General features: G+C 39.9%; 1 protein-coding gene across 1 annotated transcript in view; it reads left to right on the forward strand.

The window, feature by feature from the left end:
- The first annotated feature begins 15,573 nt into the window (after positions 1–15,573).
- Positions 15,574–21,082, forward strand: part of sh3bp5b (SH3-domain binding protein 5b (BTK-associated)) — a 35,981-nt gene continuing 30,472 nt past the window's right edge. The window contains exons 1-2 of the mRNA XM_084556127.1: positions 15,574–16,015; positions 17,565–17,627. Of these exons, the coding sequence (XP_084412253.1) occupies positions 15,938–16,015; positions 17,565–17,627 (141 nt within the window). The 5' untranslated portion in view covers positions 15,574–15,937. The remainder of the gene's footprint in view (positions 16,016–17,564; positions 17,628–21,082) is intronic.

The raw sequence follows: 21,082 nt of genomic DNA on the forward strand, positions 1-21,082 counted from the left end.
TACAGGAATGAGACAGGCCAAAAATGTTATCTCAGACTCTGCTATGTGTCTTTTATCAAGACAGAAGCTCCGAGATTTCAGGATATCAGGCATCTGCTGACAATGTCTTGTTCTGGCAAGAACACATGAGGCCTGGAATATTTCAAATATTTGGAAAATTGTATTGTAATTGCAACGTACTCACGATTAGAAGGTTTTTACTCTGCCACACAAATGGCATGTCTTACATTGCTTCAATGATGTTGGAGAATATATTTTTTGAATAAGATATAATATTGTCAAACATATTGACATACTAATTTCCCACAATGCAAAGGACAAAGACAAAACACTGAAACAGATGTTTTTCATCCTCCCATCGTCCAAAGACATGCTTGTTAGGTTAACTGGTGATTCTAATTGGCCGTAGGTGTGCATGTAAGTGTGAATGGTTGTCTGTCTCTCTGTGTTAGCCCTGCGATAGACTGGAGACCTGTCCAGGGTGTACCCAACCTCTCACCCGATGACAGCTGGGATAGGCTCTGTAGAAAATATGTGCATTATCCCAAACATCCATGTAAATGATAATTACGTGAACATTTAATAAGGAAGAACTGATCATATGTTTCTGTTTACTTCCAAATGATCTCTGCTTATTGAGTGGTTCAGTGACATAAAAAAATCACAAAATCTATTCAATTTTCAGTTCCATTCAGTTTTATTTACGTATTATTTATATAGCATCAATAGCAATGCAAATCGTCTCATGACGCTTTACAAAACCTGGTCTGAAACCTGGACTGAAACCCCCAGAGCAAGCATAAAGGTGACTTTGGCAAGGAAAAACTCCCTTTTAACAGGAAGAAACCTTGAGCAGAACCCAGCTCGTATGAAGGGACCCATCTGCCTAAGGCCAGCCGGGTACAGACAGAAAAGAGTGAGAAGAGCCCTCTATGTAAAGAGGGTCACCACATTAAAACCAATATAATTTAATTTAGATGGCTGTCACATTTCTTCCCCAGTGTCATCAGTCCATCAGTCCTTCTATCTGACAAATCCAGCATGATCTCTCTCAAGTATTGCCTTAGGTAGTGTGTTGACTTGTTGTAGCTGCTCACCCTTTGCTTCAGGTTGAGCTTTTAACACGCTGAGTAAAGTTAGGCAGTGTTAGAGGGGCGCGTAATTTATATATTAGACATGCATGAGCAGAACTATGGCCTCTTTTAGTTTGGGATATTCTCCTAACGGGTGGTTCAGTGGTGGAGTTGTCAGTTTGCTTTGTGAAGTTTGCGTGTTTTCCCTGTGGCTCCATGGGTTTCCTCTTAATGCCTAAGGATCCTCTCATGCTCTAGAGACATGCATGCTTGGCTGGCTGTGGGTTGATAGATTTTTTTGTCTGTGTTAGCCTTGTGATGGATGGTGTACCCCACCTCTCACCCAACGCCAGCTGCAGTAGGCTTCAGCCCCCACAACCCTTTACTGTCTGATAATGGAGGGTTCAATCAGGCTCTTTTTCTGTTTTGCTACAGGGGTCATCTTAATAACAACTGAATTACTACTGTATTATATCAATACCCCATGCTTCTATTCCTATCTTTAACATTAATTATGTTGCCAGTAACTTACCCACTTATAAATATTTTACATTTCAATGCCAATTTACCTTCTGGAGACAGATCTTTCTGTTTGGAAATAGGTATATATCATGATTACAGTAAACTAATAGCCACTGACACACACATTCACACAGAGGTCAGCAAACCCAGGCTACGACCGAGATTTAAGAGCAGCGAGAGGACACTTCAGTCTGCTTCCTTCTCTGTAAAATGGTTTGACATATCCTGTTATTCAGACAAATCACCAGCAGCCCAGCAGCTTAGACCCAGAACATGCTGATATGATTCTGGATATCCTTCAGGCTCCATAAGGCGTCAGCGGCTCTGCAGGGAGTGGTGAAATTTGATCTGCACACAGATATGTGTTTGCATGCAAAAATCTGCACCTTCTCACCTCCTGTGTGAAGAACATCAGATGGCCTTTTTGACATCAGTTTTGCAGATTTTAACCACTGAGCAGCACCTGTTCTAATTGGCTGGTACTATATCTACTCTAAGTAAAGAAAGAAAAACGGACATTGACAATATAATAATGTTTTATGATATATTTTTAATATTTCTAATATTGTTCAAGTATACATTTAAGAGTGGATGAGTGTCGAGAACAGGGGGTTGGCTGGAAATAATTCTGTTAGGTGGCTTTGTCTCATTTCACAACTTAGAGTTTTAATTCAAAACTGAATTTTGTTGCATTGCTTTTGTTTATTACTTTTCTAAATATTATTATATTTCCACATATAAAACTATGTTCTTATGATCACTTAGAGGTAAAGACAGGTTTTTATTCATTCAACTTTATTGTATTCAACCATCTACAACCATCCACTTAAATACTGGAGTGTGACATGTCACACTGATGAGAAAGAAGAAGAAAATATTTTAATAACTGGTTCTTGTGTTGCTTTGTAGACCTTTATTTCATTGGATGAACAATGTTTTATTCCCTTAAGCAGATGAGATATAGAAATCGTTTTTAACATTACACTTTGGAAGTCCATCGGGATGGCTCAAAAGATGGATGCTTTTATTTAAAGTGCCTTTTAGTATCATGAGAGCATGCTGTTTATTATGAGTGAATGACATATGACATAAAATTGTTACTATGAACCTCTGCCTCCTTTATCTTAAATCCTCCATTCTTCATTCTCCATATGTTGTAAGGAAATGAGTCAAAAAAGAAGCTTCTGTGGTCACTTGAGTTTTTATTTTTTTGCTGATTGTCTTCTTCTTGGAGCGACTTCATCAGCCTCAGCTCTTGAGGTAAGAATGCAAATGGTGCTGGTTATGCAACCTGTGTAATGCCACCTCAGGCCTCAGTCCTTTCAGTATCTGTGCTCTTGGTACTTTCTCCTCTGCTGAGCAAAAGGAATGCAAACAAAAGACATGAGGGGTAATGCCAGTCAAAAGAAAACCCACCTCTGTAGAAACCCCTGTGTCCTTCAGCATATCTGAAATGTCTTGTGCGATATGAATGTTTTGTGTACTGTTTTGAATCAGATGTCCTGCCTTTCGGTTCATTCATTTTGTGTTTTCTAACTGATTACAATCTCTGTAAATGGTGGTCTGTCAATATTGAAAGTGTGGAGTTTGTTTCAGTTTTATGTGCCCTTGAAATTAAAGCCACAGACTCCACTAAGTATTTTTCTCTGGACCTGCCTTTTACTGGAAAAGCCTCTCACAATGGTGTGATTAAGCTTGGAAGTGCATTATATACAAGACAAATGACTGGAAAGAACTGGAAAGACACTGATTGGAAATTTACAAGACAGAGAAATGAGAAATGAGATTTTTAAAGGGCAACAGACAGACTTTTGTTAAAATGCAATTTATTCTATTTGAAATACCGTATATTTAGTTAAACAAAACTGCTGCCATACCAGGTGACACATTAAGAACAGGGAAATGCAAATTAATGTAACTGGGACAGAAATGTCCCAAAGTTTCCTCTGATAAAATTGGCACTACATGCTAATAAGACATTCAAAACTTTCTGTATTTGGCACATAAAACCTGGCATTAAATAAAAGTATTTGTTACTGTGCCTCAGAACTCTGTGTAGCAGCTGATGTCTAGCCAACATGTAGAAACTTAGAATTGAATTATTTTTCATAATTGTATTATGTCTTGTTTCTTGGTATCGTTTGTAACTAAATAAAAAGCCCTTTGTTTGTAGCTTTTTTTGGCCAGTGCTTCTAGGAATAGTTATATCAGGGTCCCCTGAATCATGAAAGATGTTTGCCATTAGTGAGGCCCAAGAAACGTTTCATTTCCCAGAACAGTAAGGGTTGAGGAATGTATCTCTATGGCACTAACTCAAAGATGCATGTCACAGTACACAAGACCACCTCACACTGGGTCCAAAGGGCAAGACCTGTCTCATAGGGAGCTGATATAGATACAGTCTTCTAACATGGTGTATGCCATTTTACAGTAATTTGAGATTACTGGGATGTAGATAAAACAGAGATATACTATACATAGAGTTAAGAGGAAAGATGTTCATCATTACTCTGACATGACTGCTAAAGTATCATAAAACTTAATTTGCACATGTCAAGCTATAAGAGAATAAATGGAATATGCAGACAAACCTGAATTAAAGCTGTATTGTGGGATTTTTACATATAAATCTGGTGTCTGTGGTGACATATCTGCACTGTTAGGCCCTTAATGTTAACCGGCAATGATTGGTTTACCCCTGCTTTGGCTCCAGTCTTAAAGAAGGGTATGGTGGAGATAATGAGAGTCTTGTATGTAACTAAGATTCTGTGAATTAGCTATCTCTGGCAGACAGGATGAATGAAGCTGAACATAGAAAACTTCCAAGAAAAGTGTCTGATTTGGAGGAAGACTTACAGTCTAAAAAAGACAGTGTTCAACAAATACATATTACCACTGCTAATGCTATTTCTCGTTCGTGAGTGCTGGAATTGCATGGACAGACTGATCCCTTGTTGCAAATTTAACATATCTGCCAAAAACGTCAACCTTTGAATGTCATTACAGTAACATTGTTTTAAATAGACTAAAACATTGTGAACAATCAAATGAGCAGACATATTTTACTTGATAGTTGAAACAGGTGATGCAAACACAAGGGAATGCCAAAATGATTTGGCTTGGTATAGCCGTACTCAATATTCTTACCAGACTTTGAGTCTATTAACAGCCATTTGGATTTCACTATAGGCCATGTTTCAACTGATACACAGAAAAATACCTCTGCACGCATCTGGATAGTCTTCCAGTTGATCAGAGAAACAAATCATGCATCCAGCTTCTCATAAATGCTTTACTCACTGTAAATTGTTTGTCCTTCAAAATTATTTTTCTGTCAATATATTCTACAAAAGATGCAACAGAAGAATCTAAACTTTTGCTTCTTCAACAGCCACCTTTTTGTTGGAAAGAAAATCAACTCAGCGGTGTTCAGATGATGTGTATGACTAAGTTGCTTTTACTCTTCTGCCCTAACCCAGTCTGTAGTCAGACTGGTAACACGTCATTTGGATTTTATTATTAGGTGTATTTCAAAACATACAAAGAAAAATATACCTGTGCATGCAACTGGATAGTCCTACAACCAATCGAAGCCTTTTTCTCGTAAACAAATTAAACTCCACAGCTCGTCACAGAAGATATGGACAACTACCTACTGTCAATCACTTTTTGCTGGGGAGTGATCAGTTCCCAACAGTGGGGTTCCCCACCAACTATCCGCCAAAAAAAAAGATTGCAGATGTTGAGGTTGGTCTGGCTACTTGTATTCGTCACTGCATAGAGGCCGGCAAAAAGATTCGCTCATCAGATCTTCACTGGGCCTAATGAGTTCTGAACAGGGGCTTTGACCTGAGAAACCTTGGTGTTGTCCTTTAATTCGCAAGTGACTAGGACTCATTTCTTTCATATTGGGGAGTGTCATTGCAATGGGGTAGGGGTGCCTGGTCTGGTCTAGGTGGGTGGTACATGTCTAAGTAACATCCACATGAATGACAGGGCCAAAAGTTTCCCAGCAGAACATTGGTGACTGATGCAAACTTACTGAATAACATAGTCGCAGAGTTCACCTTTAATAATAGGGATATTAATAATAATAACAACTTATATGTGTGATGAGGCTGTCTGCTCACTTTAGTGGTTGTTATTATATTGTTGTTGACGAATCCCCACAATAAATATTAGCAATGATTTACATGGTGGAAACCTATTTATTTAAACAATAACAACTCAACATTTTTCATTATTTATTTTCATTCCTATAATTCAATTTCAACATTTGAGCTATCACATCTCTCTGACTCATCTATCTTTCTTGACTGCACTGTATAAATGAGCACATTGGCAGCACTTTGTTTAAAGTCCCCTGTTTCATTTTTGTTCAAATAACACCTCTGTGACATGAAAAATGTCACAAATGTGACATTTGTACAAATCTGTAGCACTTTAACAAAAAAATACATGTTCAATATTTGAGTTTAACGTTGCCATGGTGTTTCACTAAAACATCCGTTTTGCAAAATGATGCTTCAACTTATGTCTTTTCACTTCTTCACGGCTTCATGTAAAAACATTGCCTTTAACTCATGGCCTTTTTCCGCCCGTAGTACATTGCCAGGTGGGAGTTAGCAGTTATCATGGGAGCTATCGTGACAAGTACTGAACTGAAGTGTCTCTCCACATTGTGCCGCTTTGCTGTTGCCACAGCAGCCCCATATGCTGTGTATGAGACATACGCACGTTTCTTTTACTGTGGTTAAAAAGAATGCTTCTTTCCACTCACTGGGACATACCACATAATGTTATGTTTTCTTTCACTTTTCTTCCATGTTTTTCTGTTGTTATCACCCATATGAAGCTCATCAACGTAGCCACGGCCGCTTCCATACATCGGTAAAAAGAAAGTAAAAAGGAAGTACTGGATAAATCTTGCTCTAACTCAGAGTAGCCTGTGTCTGAAGTGCTGCTCAGAAGTGAGTTAAGTGGAAATTAAAAATTCTCTGGTCAATGACCACCTGAATTCCCCCCAAATGACATCACACATTTGCATTTGAAGTTGTTGCCTAGCAACTGATTGATCCTAAACTTTTCCTTGCTGCCAGTGGGTGGAGCCTAAGTTGACCCAGTTGCTAAGCAACATCTTCAAAGCCAAAGCTATGATTTCATCAATCCTTTTTAAGAGTGTTTATGTAAAAGCTCTCAAACACAAACACAACTCACTTCTGGACGTTTCTACACAGGAAGATTTACGTACACAGGAAGGATCAACAGCAGATCATCTGATTTATTCACATTTAATTCATTCCCACATTTAATTCTGTCAGGACAATGGACGGTTTAGAGACAAATGCGGCGACAGCTAGCCAAGATCAGAGAACCATGAACATCATTCAAAAGGCAAAGGAAACGGCTGTCAGTGCAATAGTTGAAAAGCTGGTTTGTGTGGCCATGACTAGAACTGGTAGACAGAATCTTTGTGACAGAGAAGAGCTAAAGTACTTAGTGAAGCAAAAATCACAGAGTATATGGGCCAAGGTAAAGGATACTGACATCAAAATTTCAACAAACATGTGTGATCACGTGGAAGGAGTTCTTTTGAAGGATCTGGCACAAAAATTCGGCAGTGAGGAATTGCTGCTGCCTTACTTATTATATGACTCAGCCGCAGAGGATGAGGTAATCATCAAGTCTTTCAAGAGTTACCTGCTTAATCCAATACCCAGAACTTTCATGGATAGTGTGAAGCAATGTTTATCGAATAAGTGGTTCTGGATTACAGTGGGCTCAGTTTGCACAGTTTCGGGTATACTTTATGTAGTGAACGGCCGAGAGGGCCGCAATGTGCTACCTGAATACTGGTTTCCTTTGTCACATCGCGTTCTTTGTAACCCTGATCTTGTTAGTTGAGTGTGTGTTACCAGTGGCAGTTCTACATTGAATTACGCCCCGGACGAGACCCCCTCCGAGCGCCCCCCCCTCCCCCCGCCTGCGCGAAAAGAACATCCATGAATTGCAAATTTAAATAAACATGCCCTTACATGCAAAGTGTCTGTCATTAGATGCTATACTAATCTATCTTTCAGGGAGGAACAGTTAGCTCCTTGGTTACTGCCTCGAATTCTAATTGGCAAACTTTTAGTTATGACTGGTTAAACCATGTTTTGACACAAAACAGAGTTGCAGCAAATGTTCATCTTTGAAACTACCTACAGATATGAAAATTCCGTTGGCTAATTACAGAACCCAACGTGATGGAAATAAATAATAACTGAACTTGTAACAGTCTTGTTGCAAAGCACAAGCTTACGGTGAAATTAGATCTGGTGTTTGTTAAGACGAATTACTCTTGTATAAGCATTGCAAGCATCATAGCAAAAAGGCTAACAAACTTATACCACCAATTAACATTAGCCCTTCATTCATGACATGGATACTGTAATCATACAGAGAGAACATAGCATACCTTCATCTTTTCTTTTTTTCCTATATTGGACAAAGCCATCACTTTGACCTTTTTCTGTCCATCTCTGCGTTTATTTGACACTCGACAATCAACAGATTTCCATCCCCCAGCGTCACTCACGACCAGAAGTCAAGACTAAACCAATTCACCTTGGTGGCCACATAATCGTTTTGTATTACCTTTTTTTATTTGGCCAGTTCACACAATTCATAAATACAAAAACGTGCAGAACTTATAGGCCTGTATTTATAATATTATGAATGAAATGTGCGTTATATGGAAGAAAGTCAAGGTGTGACTGACTTTATCCCTTTTATACAGTGGATTCCCCATCGTCCGTGGGGGCGGACCTAAGGCAGCCTGGACGCTGAAACCTGAAACCCGCCCACTCAACTCTCCGCGACCGTGTTAGCTGAGGCTACCGAGCTAGGCTAATCGCTATCCGAGGTTCTAGCAGCCGGCTAACACGGCCAGGCGGCAAACTCCCCCCCTTTTTCCTTACCCGTCTTCCCAGCACCCCAGCTCACCTAGCAACACTCGAAATAATGAGTTATGTCTTAATTTTAGTTATACTATACAAATAAACAAATAAATGTGACACTTAAATTACAGCTGTAGATTTTGTCGAGTGTTGCAGAACTTTGTCAAGTTGTCATAAAACATTTACTCAATACACGTCTACAGCATTCTACCAACGAAGCTGAATCATATGACTTCACATTTAAACTTTTAAGTTATATTTTTATTATTTAATTCATATTTTACGCAGCTTTAGTGGATTATGTTCCTTGAATATGTTTCGTTAATAAACAACGCTGGTGCTGGCTGCTGTTTAAAGTTCTTACCATAAATGACATTATGATCTGAAAAAGACAGGCACATTTATATTTATTACAAGATGATTCTCTTTCAGTAACTAGTTAATATATGTACTGGTATTATTATTATTATTATTATTATTATTATTTTTTTTTTTTTTTTTTACCCTTCAAATATTTGATGTGACATAATAGTTTTGTTAAGGGAAAGGGAGAAGTCAAATCCATTATTAAATCAGTAATTATACAAAAATGGCAAAGGGAATGGGATGCAAAGTTTAATGCAAGACATTACCATACATATCAGAAGAATGTGACAGGGAGATGGGTTAATTCGCTGAGTCTAAGCAGAAGAGAAGAAGTGGTCTATACTAGACTTAGAGTAGGGCATACAGGACTAAACTCTACCTTACATATAGTAGGAAAGGGAAATGGTTTATGCATAGTGTGCCAAATCAGAGAAGATGTTGATCATGTACTTTTTAAGTGTGAGAAGTATAATGACGATAGATTAATCTGGCAAGAAATGGAAGAGGAGAATTCACTTAATGAAATTCTGGAAGAAAAGGGCATGACAAGTGAGAGACTGAAAGCTTTATTTATTTACCTTAATAATACTGGTTTAATGAAAAGAATATATATATATATATAGCCTATATATATATATATTTTTTTTTTTTTTGGTTTTGTTTTGATTTAATATAAACCTAGACTCCATGACGTTCATGGTATTACACACTCCTGTACAGTTAAGAAACAGAAGAAGAAGAAGAAGAAGATAGTTTTGTTAACTTGTACCAGAGAATGTCTAATAAGGGATGCTTGTACTTTTTTCCCCCTACGTGCACAATAGAACTTCCGGTTAACTTCCGTGTGTTGAGTGTGCGCTCGAGTACTTCCTGTAGGTCGTGATGTTGATATGGAGATTTGAAATCGAGAGTCGCTAGTTTTGAATGTTTCAATATGAGCAGATTTCGGGTAAAAGAGAGGCGGTTGGCGTATCAACGGGTGAAAAAGACCGCACTCCATTGTTGTGTACCCCTGTGTGCGAATTCGTCCAGGTACAACAGTACTTTAAGCTTTCATAGCTTTCCAGTGGACGTGTCGGTGAGAGCCGAATGGATGGTAAAAGTACGGCGGGACGACTTTACCCCTAGCAAGACGAGTCGTGTTTGCAGCAGGCATTTCCAGAAAAACGATTTTGTTAACAACCCGGGGAAATTGAGAAGGTTAAAGAAAGGGGCCGTTCCTGCTCTTTTTTCCTGGAATAATTTCCAAATACCGGCACCGAGGGCGAGCGTGTGGGAGCGGAGACCCAGAGCGGATAGCCCTCCTCCTGTCCATGACATCGACTCAGAAGAAGAGATGAAGGTGGCTACCCTGGCACCAGATCACGATTACTGTATTACTCCTACAACAGCAATGGTCGCAGATGAGTTTGCTGAGGAAAACGATACACTTCGCCAGAAAGTAAAGGAGCTTGAACTACAAATTCAGGCTCTCCAGCTGCGGAGTTGTTTTGGATTAAAACGCTTTGCAGGATCGGACGAGGACATCCGATTTTATACCAGGTAAGTCGTAATTAAGGTGTTTTGAATGGCAGGAAGCTGATGTATATTAACAGTGATGGACAAAAAATCACGCAAGTCATGTATTTTAGTGAAAGTAAAGATGGTAAGCTTACTACACATGTAAAATGTTGCTCCACTAAAAGTCCACCTTACAAGAGGTAGAGTATTTTCCTTCAAGTGTACATCAAATATCAAAAGTAAAAGTAGTGTAACTTATGACTAACATAATGATATGATCAGGCCCAAACTTGTGCTACCTACAGCACTCAGTCAGATGTGTAGACACAACCTTTCATTGTCTTTTCTTCATGTAAAACAAATGTAGTAAGTAGAGTAAAAAAATAAGATAATTGATCATGTGTAACTAAATTAGTCTACCATGACTAACAACAATGTTGTGTATTTTGTTTAAAAGGTTCCATTCTTATGACCACCTGATGGCATTCTGGAGGCTCATCGAACCAGCAACATCAAGGATGATCCATGTGACGAGTGTGGCAAGAGAAGCATCAGCCTCTGTGGCAGAGAAAACAACATCGAACAGATCAACTAAGTTGCTGCCCATAGATGAGTTATTTCTTTTTCTAAATTATCTATCAACCGGATGCACACAGAGAGAGCTTGGCCACCGATTTAACATCCATCGGACAACAGCCAGCAGGATCATCACAACCTGGGCCAACTTTCTTTACTGTGTACTGGGAGCTGTGTGTATCTGGATGACACCTGAAGAAATCACAGCCAACCTACCTCCTGAGTTCAAGGAATATGCAGACACTCAGGTCATTGTTGACTGCACAGAACTGCGGTGCCAAACTCCATCCTCACTTGTGCTACAGAGTGAGGTGTACTCGCTCTACAAATCACACTGTACCTTCAAGGCCATGATTGGCATGGCACCACATGGTCCTCTGACATTTGTTTCTGCACTCTATGGGGGCTCTATCAGTGACCGTGAGCTTTTCAGATTGTCGGGCATCATACCTCTCCTGTCCCCTGACATGGCTGTGATGGTGGACAAGGGCTTTAGGGTGGACAACCTTGTGCCAGGAAAACTTCACAGGCCTGCCTTCCGCTCCAACAAGGAACAAATGGCAGCACAGGACGTCCTGGAGACCCAGTCAATCGCGCAGCTGCGAGTTCATGTTGAAAGGCTAATCAGGCGGGTTAAGGAGAACAAACTTTTTGACACTGTAATCCCTTTGTCTATTTCAGGGAGCATTAGCCAACTTTTCACTGTAGCTTGTATCTTGTGCAACTACCAAAATAGATCCTCTGGTCAAAGACTGGAGAGAACATAAGAGCCAGGTAGAACTCTGACTGTTTGCTTCATGGCTGGCTGCTCCGCTTCCTCATTTTCCTTTTTTCTTTTACAAACAATATACTGATTCACACCAAAATTTAGTTTTGGCTTACATTTACTGACTTTTTTAAATCAATAAATTATTTATTTGAAATCTATATTAACTTGGTCTCGCTTTGTGTTGTTTAATGTCAAGTGGGCCTGACTCATTGAATATTAGTTTAACATCTACCAATACATTGGTGTGGGTTAACCTTTGCTTTGCCTACACTTTAAGTCAAGTGGTCAATCCTAAAAGTGTCACAACTCTGTTTAGCGCATATTTGCTGATTAGTAACTTGACAAATTTAAATTAACTTAAAACAACCCACTTGAAGGCCTCACACTATAATGAGATATCAACAAGAACAAGACAGGTCTTAGAAGTTATTGTTTACTGATAATTCATTTTATTACAGCAGATATTTATGTAGGTATCTTCATCTTCATCTTCTATACCCGTTTAGTCCTGTTAAGGGTCACAGGGGTTTGCTGGAGCCTATCCCAGCTGTCATCGGGCGAGAGGCAGGGGTACACCCTGGACAGGTCGCCAGTCCATCGCAGGATGTAGGTATGTGTAGAAAAAAAAGAAGTCTGCTCTCTCTCTTATTTCTTGCATCACACCACTGTCCCGGTATATTCTCTGAATCAGGGTGTCTTCCTCCGCAAACACCACAAAATCGCACCACTCCATCCCTGTTAGGAGCAGCTGACCCTGCACCTGCCAGTAGTAGCCATGGCCCTGCTTCAATTCGAGGTTGCCGTCTTTCATTTTAGCCTTCAGGACATTTTATTTTATTTCCACAAGGCCAAATTCAGTGCTTTCTGTTGGGTCAAAGACAACCCCATCTGGGGATGTACCTAGCCATGGAGTGTCGGGGTGTATAATGAAGCCACAAGGGTAGTAGTTCACCCTCTTGAGCTTGCAGTACTCTTCGATGGCATCAGCTTCCATTTCGAGACCCCTCTTCATTGCTGCTGTCTGACGGACCCCTTTGAGCAGCCGGTCTGCCATCTTATCTAAGGTGCATGGTTTAGCATGTCATATTTCCCCAAAATGTGAGGAAGTGAGTCTGGGTTTTCTCAGTCTATGCCAGTCTGCTGATGTACTTTGACCCCTAGTTGCATCCTCTATTTTGTTAGCCATCTCCCAGGTAACCTCAAGTGACTTGAAGTGCAGCTGTTGATGCTCAGTGAAAACAAACATACTGCATGATGTCTCCAGTCTGCAGCCAGCCAATGGCAAATCTGGGCACGGTGGAGCGTCATGGTGAGCAACAGGGCCTTGGGTTGTTGGTATGACAGGGGACTGCCTGCTTGTACCAAACCGAGTGCAGAGTCCACTAGTGGCACCTCACAGGTGATACCCATTGTACAAATGGTTGGTGCAGAAACAGGGGTGAACTCTTTGTAGATCTCTGACACTCTGAGAATGGACAGGTCCAGCAACTCTCCACTGATGGCTTTGTACAGTGTGGACCTATTTGAAACAAATTGAGAAACATCAGTTAGATACATAACTTCATAACTACAAGTAACAAAACTACAGTTTTCTTGATTTGATTGAGAAAAGTAGGCCTAACAAATTAAATAATAGATTACTAACTACTAGTCAAATTCTCACCTTCAAAGTTGTGGATGTAACTTGATATGTACAACCTAAATCCTTTTTCACGCTTGCAACCGGGTGCAGGTGAACAGTGGTCGACAATCCTGTGGACGTCATTCACATCAATTTTCGGGAGGCCTTGTAGACAACGGGTGAAATTGGTGAAATATGCCATCGCCAAAATCTGGCGTCTCGCTGCTATAGCAACCGGAAATTGTCGAGCGCACACTCAGGATGCGGAAGTAGAACTCCTTAGTTACGTGCACGTAGCGTGATGGCGTGGGGCCTAGAGAGCTGCAACCACCATGGGAAGCAACCTCAGTCTGCTGGATGTCCTCATCTGTTGGTTTGGCTGGGTGGACTGCAGTGGAAAGGCCTTCTTCCCTTTTTTTCTCTTTTGTTCTATAACAAATCTTTTTAAATATTACATTAAAATCCTGTTTGTATTTGCACTCCTTTTGTCTTTCATGCTTACTCTTTCACAAATGTCACTGTTAATTTGAAAGTTAAAAAATAACAGGCAGTGATGTAACTGGTAACAAAAAAACTGCTAAAATGACCACAGTATTAACATTGAAAACTGATGAATGTCAGCAAGTCCAACATTTGCTGTTAATTTAAATTATATTTAGTCTTTTCTATTTTAATAACAAAAATATTACTGTTATACAAGCAGTGGTTTAACAAGTTTTTGCCAATTCCCCACACAGATATGACAGATAATAGAAAACCATGTAGCGGCGCAGATTTATTTGTTTATTTTTTTCCAAGTGCTCGTGCCGCCCCCCTTGTGTCATGAAAAAATGCCGCCCCGGGCGGCTGCCCGGTTCGCCCGTGCCTAAAACCGCTACTGTGTGTTACATACAGTTAGCTAGTTGGTTGTTTTGTTGTAAGTCTGTAAATATTCTGTTGAGAACCAGTGGGAAGCAGTAGGGGTGAACTACCATTTTCTTTCGGTCACTGTTTTCTCCTGTTTTTTGCTAGTTTAGGAAGTTAGGGTTATTAAATGTCTTTTTGTTTCTTTTGTTGCACATACGGTTTAGTTAGTAGTTTGGGAACAAGGTAGCTGGTGCCTCACAGCAAGAAGGTCCTTGGTTTCCTCCAAGCACTCCGGTTTCCTCCCGCCATCATCAAAAACATGGGCCTTTCTGTGGGGAGTTTGATTGGGTTTCCTCCGGGTGCTCCGGTTTCTTCCCACCATCATCAAAAACATGGGCCTTTCTCAGGATCTTTCTGTATGAAGTTTGTGTGGGTTTCCTCCGGGCACTCCGGTTTCTTCCCAACATCTTCGAAAACATGGGTGCTAGGCGCCAGTTCAGGTTGGCCCACAGTGGCAGCTTGTTTGCAGCAGCTCACCCATCACTCTGGAACAGGGTAAATCTGGACTCATCAGACACATGACCTTCTTCCATTGCTCCAGAGTCCAAGCTTTATGCTCCCTAGTGAAGCCTTTTTTTTCCCAGTTAGCTTCACTGATCAGTGGTTTTCTTAAGGCTACACAGCTGTTCAGTCCCGATCCCTTGAGTTCCCTTCACATTGTATGTATGGAAATGCTCTTACTTTCACTATTCAGCATAGCCCTGAGCTCTATTGTTGTTTTACTTTGATTGATTTCACCAAACGTTTAAGTGATCGCCAATCACGACCAATAGGGAATAATGCATTGGACAGTTCTTAACCTAATTTTAGTAGTTTCTTAGACCCTGCTCAAACAGACTCACATCTTTTCCACGACCACGGGATGTGTCTTTAGAGATGGTTGTTTAAGAAATGAGAAGCTACTCATTGCATAAGTTGGGGTTAAAAAACTTGTTGCCAGCTGCAAGGTAATAGCCCATGCAGTAATTATCCAATAGGAGGCTCGTACCCTTTGCTTAGTTAAATACAGGTGGCGACTTTTTTTTTTTTGACCAGGCAGTGTATGTTTCTCCTTCTCCATCTCCTGCTACTCTCTTCTCTCTCTTTTTCTGTCTCTACCCGTCCGGCCTCAAGCGGATGGGAGCCTCCATATGAGCTGGGTTCTGTTCAAGGTTTCTTCCTGTTAAAAGGGAGCTTTTCCTCGTCACCGTTAGACCTTGCTCTATGGGTCTCAGGTCGGCTGTTGTAAAGCGTCATGAGACAATTTGTGGTGTTATTGACGCTGTATGAATAAAATAAAATAAAATAGAATTGAATTGAATTGAATTGAATTGAACATCACTACGAGACTTCGCCACAACGTGGCACTAATCACCTCGGTCTCGCTGAAGGGGGCGTTCCCAGTCTGGAGCAAAGGCAGCTCGAGTCATTTCAGCAGCAGGGTCGGACTCACTGTAGAGGGAGAGCTGAACGGGGGAACACGCTGTTGCTCTGCCGGCAGATATAAGCAAGGATGTTCCTCTTCGAAAGCCCGTGCATTTAAAACCCATCGTTAAATTTAAGGGCTAAAGTAAAGGCGGTGAATCCGGCTCGCAGTGACCGGCTGGGGCAGATGAATCTGCGGTGTCTCCGGCTGTAGTAACGTCTGTCTTTGTTCGGCTGAGGCATCTCTTTCACCTCTAACATGGATCATTTAGAGAAGGAGCACAGGTCGGACGACGAGGCTGAATATGAAGACGAGGAGGTGGACCCCAGAATTCAGGTAATTCGTTTTTAATTTTTGTGCTTTAATTGGTATTTTTCAAACGATAGCCATCCAGTGTAGCCCAGTCTCCCTCCACAGCGCTGCAGCTAATAGTCCTAGCTTAATGCAGCATTTTTTGTTTGTTTATTGCAAATATATGTAACGGCAAACTAGTTCCTGTGTCTAAAATATGTCTTCCAGCTTTGGTAGTTAAGTGCTCTTCGTGTAAAGATGGTGGCTAATCTTCAGATAGTGATGCAAATATGTTAGAAGTCAAAAAGAGACTCAATGAGTTTATGAGCTTCAGTTTGCGCTTTCAAGCTATTTTAATGCAGGATTTATCAAAATAAAGATTAAGTCAGCAGACACAAGAGGAAGGAAAGGGAATATAACAATATTTTAAGGTAATTATAATTGCAGGTTTTGAGAAAAAAAATTAAACGTAGTTTTGATTACGTTCTTATTTAATCAATTATTTTGTCAAGATAAGGCCCCTGAACTCTTGAAGTGATCAGTTTACTACCACATTAACAATGGGAATATAATACATTGCTTATCAAAGTAGAAGCTGATTAAATCTCCGATTTCAGGTTTATTTGAGACTGATAGAATTTAAACTTTTTTTTCTCATACAATGGCCACCAGTGTGATGGTGCTATTAGTATGTGATGAATATTCATGTCATTTTTAAAGGCTTCAGGGAGAAGAAGTAGTCAAGTGTTCTTTGAGCTCACCAGCACCTTAAAACTAACAATCCTTTCCATTATCTAAGAATGTTTCACACAATTGAGTGTCTCTCATTTTGTTCTTTGTTTGGATTTATCCACCAGTTATGAGTAGTTGAACCAAAGGAAAGCAAACAGACCAAAGATCAGAGAAAAATCTGAAAAAGAGTGTAGGTAATGTGGAAGAGCACAAATAGACTTATTCCGTTTAACTGTCCTCTCACTCCTTTGGCTCCACCATTTGTGTGGACTCTTTTCTGCTTTTGCGAAATGTTTGTTCTGTTTAACTGTGAATTTAGGGCTACTCAGACTCAACCCACTGCTTTGGTTTTGGGTTAGCAATAGTGAAAATTCAGTGTTCTGCAAAGTCATAGTGGGCTGCAATATTTTGTACTGTCTATCTTGACAGTGAGGTGTACTGATTTTACGTTTGTTCCTGCAGCTAAGCTGAGTTCTGTCAGAAGAGAAGATTTCAGATGATTGTATCAATAAATTTTAATTTATTTTAAAATCAATACACTTATTGATTTCTTTTGATAAAGTATTTAGTCTGGATGCTGAGTTGATCATCAGCAAAGCTAGCAGTCAATATTTTGTTGTGTAGGGAAGGGAAACAGGAAAAGGACACTAGATTGGATTGAATAGTTTTATGAGCCACTTCAAGATATCAGAATGCTGCTTTGTTTAAATAGAGTATTACACATTCCTTTCTGCCCTGTGTTCTTGTAATTAACTTCAGATGTTGCTAATCCCCTCTCCGGTACTTCCAGGTATTGTATTCTGTTACTTTCTCCTACTCTTCTTCCGTGTGCTTCATCTCTCTGTTGTTCCCTTTCGTCCAGGGTGAACTGGAGAAACTCAACCAGTCCACAGATGATATCAACCGATGCGAGACGGAGCTCGAGGTCAGTCTGTTCGCATACACACAGCCACCCACCCACCCACACAGCCATGTGCTTTGAATGTGTTTGCATGTTATCTGTGCTGGAGCAGCTTGTTAGCTTTTCAGTGATACAGCATGTAACTGTCACTGTCAGCAGATGAGAGTTCAGATCTACTGCTTTTCCTCTGCTCAGACCAAACGTCGACTGCCGGCCTGAGAGAAAAGTGTTGTTATGCTGTATCTGCAGACACCGCTGTCTGCAGATACAGCAGGGTTTTTTTTTTGTTTTTTTAACTGAATTACGGCTCGACCTTTGCGCTGTCTCGAGGCCAGATATTTTAAAAGTTATTTTATTCTGTGTCAGCAGGTTACAGCCTACAAGGGACTGACTTGTAACTCGTTGTGCACGAAACCCTAATATAGTGTATTGTGTTACAATAAACTGATTTAAGCACTTAAAGTCATTTTTACTGGGAGCTGTATTCAGAGCAGTTTGCAGTCATCAAGCAGGCAAAGGTCAGAGTCTAGTTAAATAACTTTAACAGAGTGTTGTGGAGACCTGAACCTGTGATTAAAAACAGAAGCAATGCACTGCAGAGCAATTACTTTTACTTGGGCCATCAAGGCAATTTTACTTGCATAACCCATCTTTGAATGCCACTGAAACCTAGTAAAGGCTGCTGACTTACATTTATCTAGGTTATCAAGATTGCATTCAGCTTTATAGAGGCAAAAGTCTAAAGTCATCTTGTGCATGGGGTCAATCAGGCCGCTAAGAAGTCAAGTGAAGCAAGGCTTTATGTTGTGATGGATGATAGCATCGTCTGTTGGCTCTAATTTTAGTCATGTCCTCCAGTTAAACTTAATGAAAGCAGTTCTATCTATCTATCTATCTATCTATCTATCTATCTATCTAATTCGTTCTTATAGCTGTCTTTGACAGAACTGTATCAAATGTATTTGTTTTTGAAGATTCTTGGTTATCCAGGTCATGGTAAAAACAAAGCTAAAACACATGCAGCTGGACCTGCTTCATGATTTAGGTCTGAACTGAATTAGCCTGAGTGATGAAATGGCTTTGACTTTGTAACTAAAATTCTAAAAGTCAAAATTTATTAAATCTAAATATAGTGTTAAAATGTTACAAGTAACACAGTTGTAAAAAGCAAACTTGTATATCAATACTTACATTTTATCAGCTGATAACAGAAGACAGTTGAGTTCTTAATGGCTGTTTGATTGGTTTAGATAATGATGAAATTAAACATGTTTCTGACACATCAGTGACAGACTTTGACCTACAGACTTTCACACCTTTTTTTTTACTAGCTTCAAATACAGAAGGCTCTTGTTCTGTACTGTTGAAGTGATAAGCTTAAAACATGACAGCCTGTACCATATTTCCTAAAATAAAATGCGGAAGTCAACAGCTGGGAGAGTGGTCAACACAAACAAAGGCTCTGCTGATGACTGTCTTACAATGTTCGTGCCAGTTTAACATGATGCACATTTCTAACTATTTCATAAATTGAACTAGATAATGGTGATATTTGTAACACCTTGTTTTTCTGGATTACTCATAGAATTGAATGTCCTATTTCAGTCACTGTGGGTGCATGCTTGTGGTGTGTGTCTAGTTGTTGTTGCATAGGGTTCCTCTGCAAATGTTTCATAATAAAAGCCGTGTTAAGAAACGGGACGTTCAGACCACTGAAACAGTTCCAGAAAGTGTTGAGTTTGTATTTAACAGCACAATGCAGTGACTTGAATGTGGCAGGTGCAAGCAGATCAAAGTGAGGCTTTGTGCTACGATATGCTAAAAAACACTTATGAAACATAGTGCAATAGAAATATAGGCCTGTCTCTAACACAAAATTAAATATTGACGCTTAACCTTTGCAGTTGAGGCACTATTTGAGGAATTCTGCATAAACCGAAACTGGTGCAGTTTGATCATCTCACTCTGTTTGCTTCTTTCAGAGCCTGATACCTCTTATTCCTAATCGCATCTTCCCTTCCTCGCCAAATAATCTTCCTTTCTGAAGATATAGTAGACAGGTGGCATGATCCTTACAGCAGTTATTTTCTGTTTCACAGTGCTGTCAATTGTTTAAAACCATGCTAATCCAAAAGCTAATGGCACAGTATGGTTGACAAGGAGTGAGTTGTGTGATATCAAAGGATGCATTAACATCATACAGTGGCTCTAGACTTCTAACACCATTACCTTTGCCCCAGAGTGAAATATCTGTTATCGAATAGATTGTCAAAAAATATGCATAGTATGTAGTTATGATCACCAGAGGATCATCACCTACTTTTCTTTATGTTTAGGTTAAATTAGCATGCTACATGCTAAAAGGAGATGAAGAACATGGCGAACGGCATGTTAGCACTGTTATTATGAGGATGCTAGCATTTAGCTCACAGTATTTTGTTCAGCCTCACTGATCTGCTAGCAGTCTTGCTGTAGTCTTGCATTTGTGTTTGATAACCATGTATGTTGGAGTGGATTAGCTTGCTTATACCACAAGCACTTGGCGGGGATCACCATGTAAGCATTGCTCACATTTTGTTTTAGTTTTGGCTCTTGGTACAGTTGCTAGAAGAATCTATAGTCATTAATTCAAACGGTGCTCTGTGTGCTGGAACATATGTTTGTGGTTATCTGAAAGTAAGACTCAAGTAAAACATAAATAGCTAAATTGTTTGTGGTCATTGCATAAATTTCCAGGAATTGAATTGCAAGCATGAAGGTCATTATCTTCTTAATTGTGGCTTTGTGATTAGAATGGTAAGTGGAACCCATTTGCTCCTCTCCTGTAGCTACCCGGTCATGCGCCTCATAGTATCAACACTATGGCATTTGTTTAGCCTTGACTGATTTATGTTTCTTGCTGTCATGTCTGACAAAGATGTCTCCTGTTCAAGGCTATGACCGTCTACTGTCAAAGAGGAGAAAAACATTCATGCTTGTAACATAGTTGAAAACAAAACATCACACACTGGATGTTTTTGTGATCACCAACAATCAGGACATTATTACCAAGAATTCAACATTTGAGCCATTATTAAGAGTTTATCAGATCCTTAAATCCTTAAATCCAGTTGTGCAATTTCAGCATCTAGTATTTTTCTTTCTTTCTCCTAATGGACAGTGTGAGATCATCTTATTGTTTCACCCAAATAGGCTTCTGATTTGGAGCATCATACCTTCTGAATAGAGGAATAAAGAGTCATTAATTTGAGTGATAATGATTCCAACATTATGGGAGCTTTGCTGATATGATGATGGAGATGATAATGTACCTTCATGCAAGCTATGTTTAACAAATTTAACACATAACCACAAGTTGTAGACATAATGCCTCAGGGCATGAATGTGTTGAAGCTGAAGTGCGTCACAGTGTCACCGTTCCAGCCCTGAGTGGGAGTCTGCATCTGCAGTCTGCATCAACATCAATATAGTCAGAGAGA

The sequence above is a fragment of the Chelon labrosus genome (genome assembly GCF_963514085.1).
Source record: "Chelon labrosus genome assembly, chromosome: 12".
NCBI classification, from domain to species: domain Eukaryota; kingdom Metazoa; phylum Chordata; class Actinopteri; order Mugiliformes; family Mugilidae; genus Chelon; species Chelon labrosus.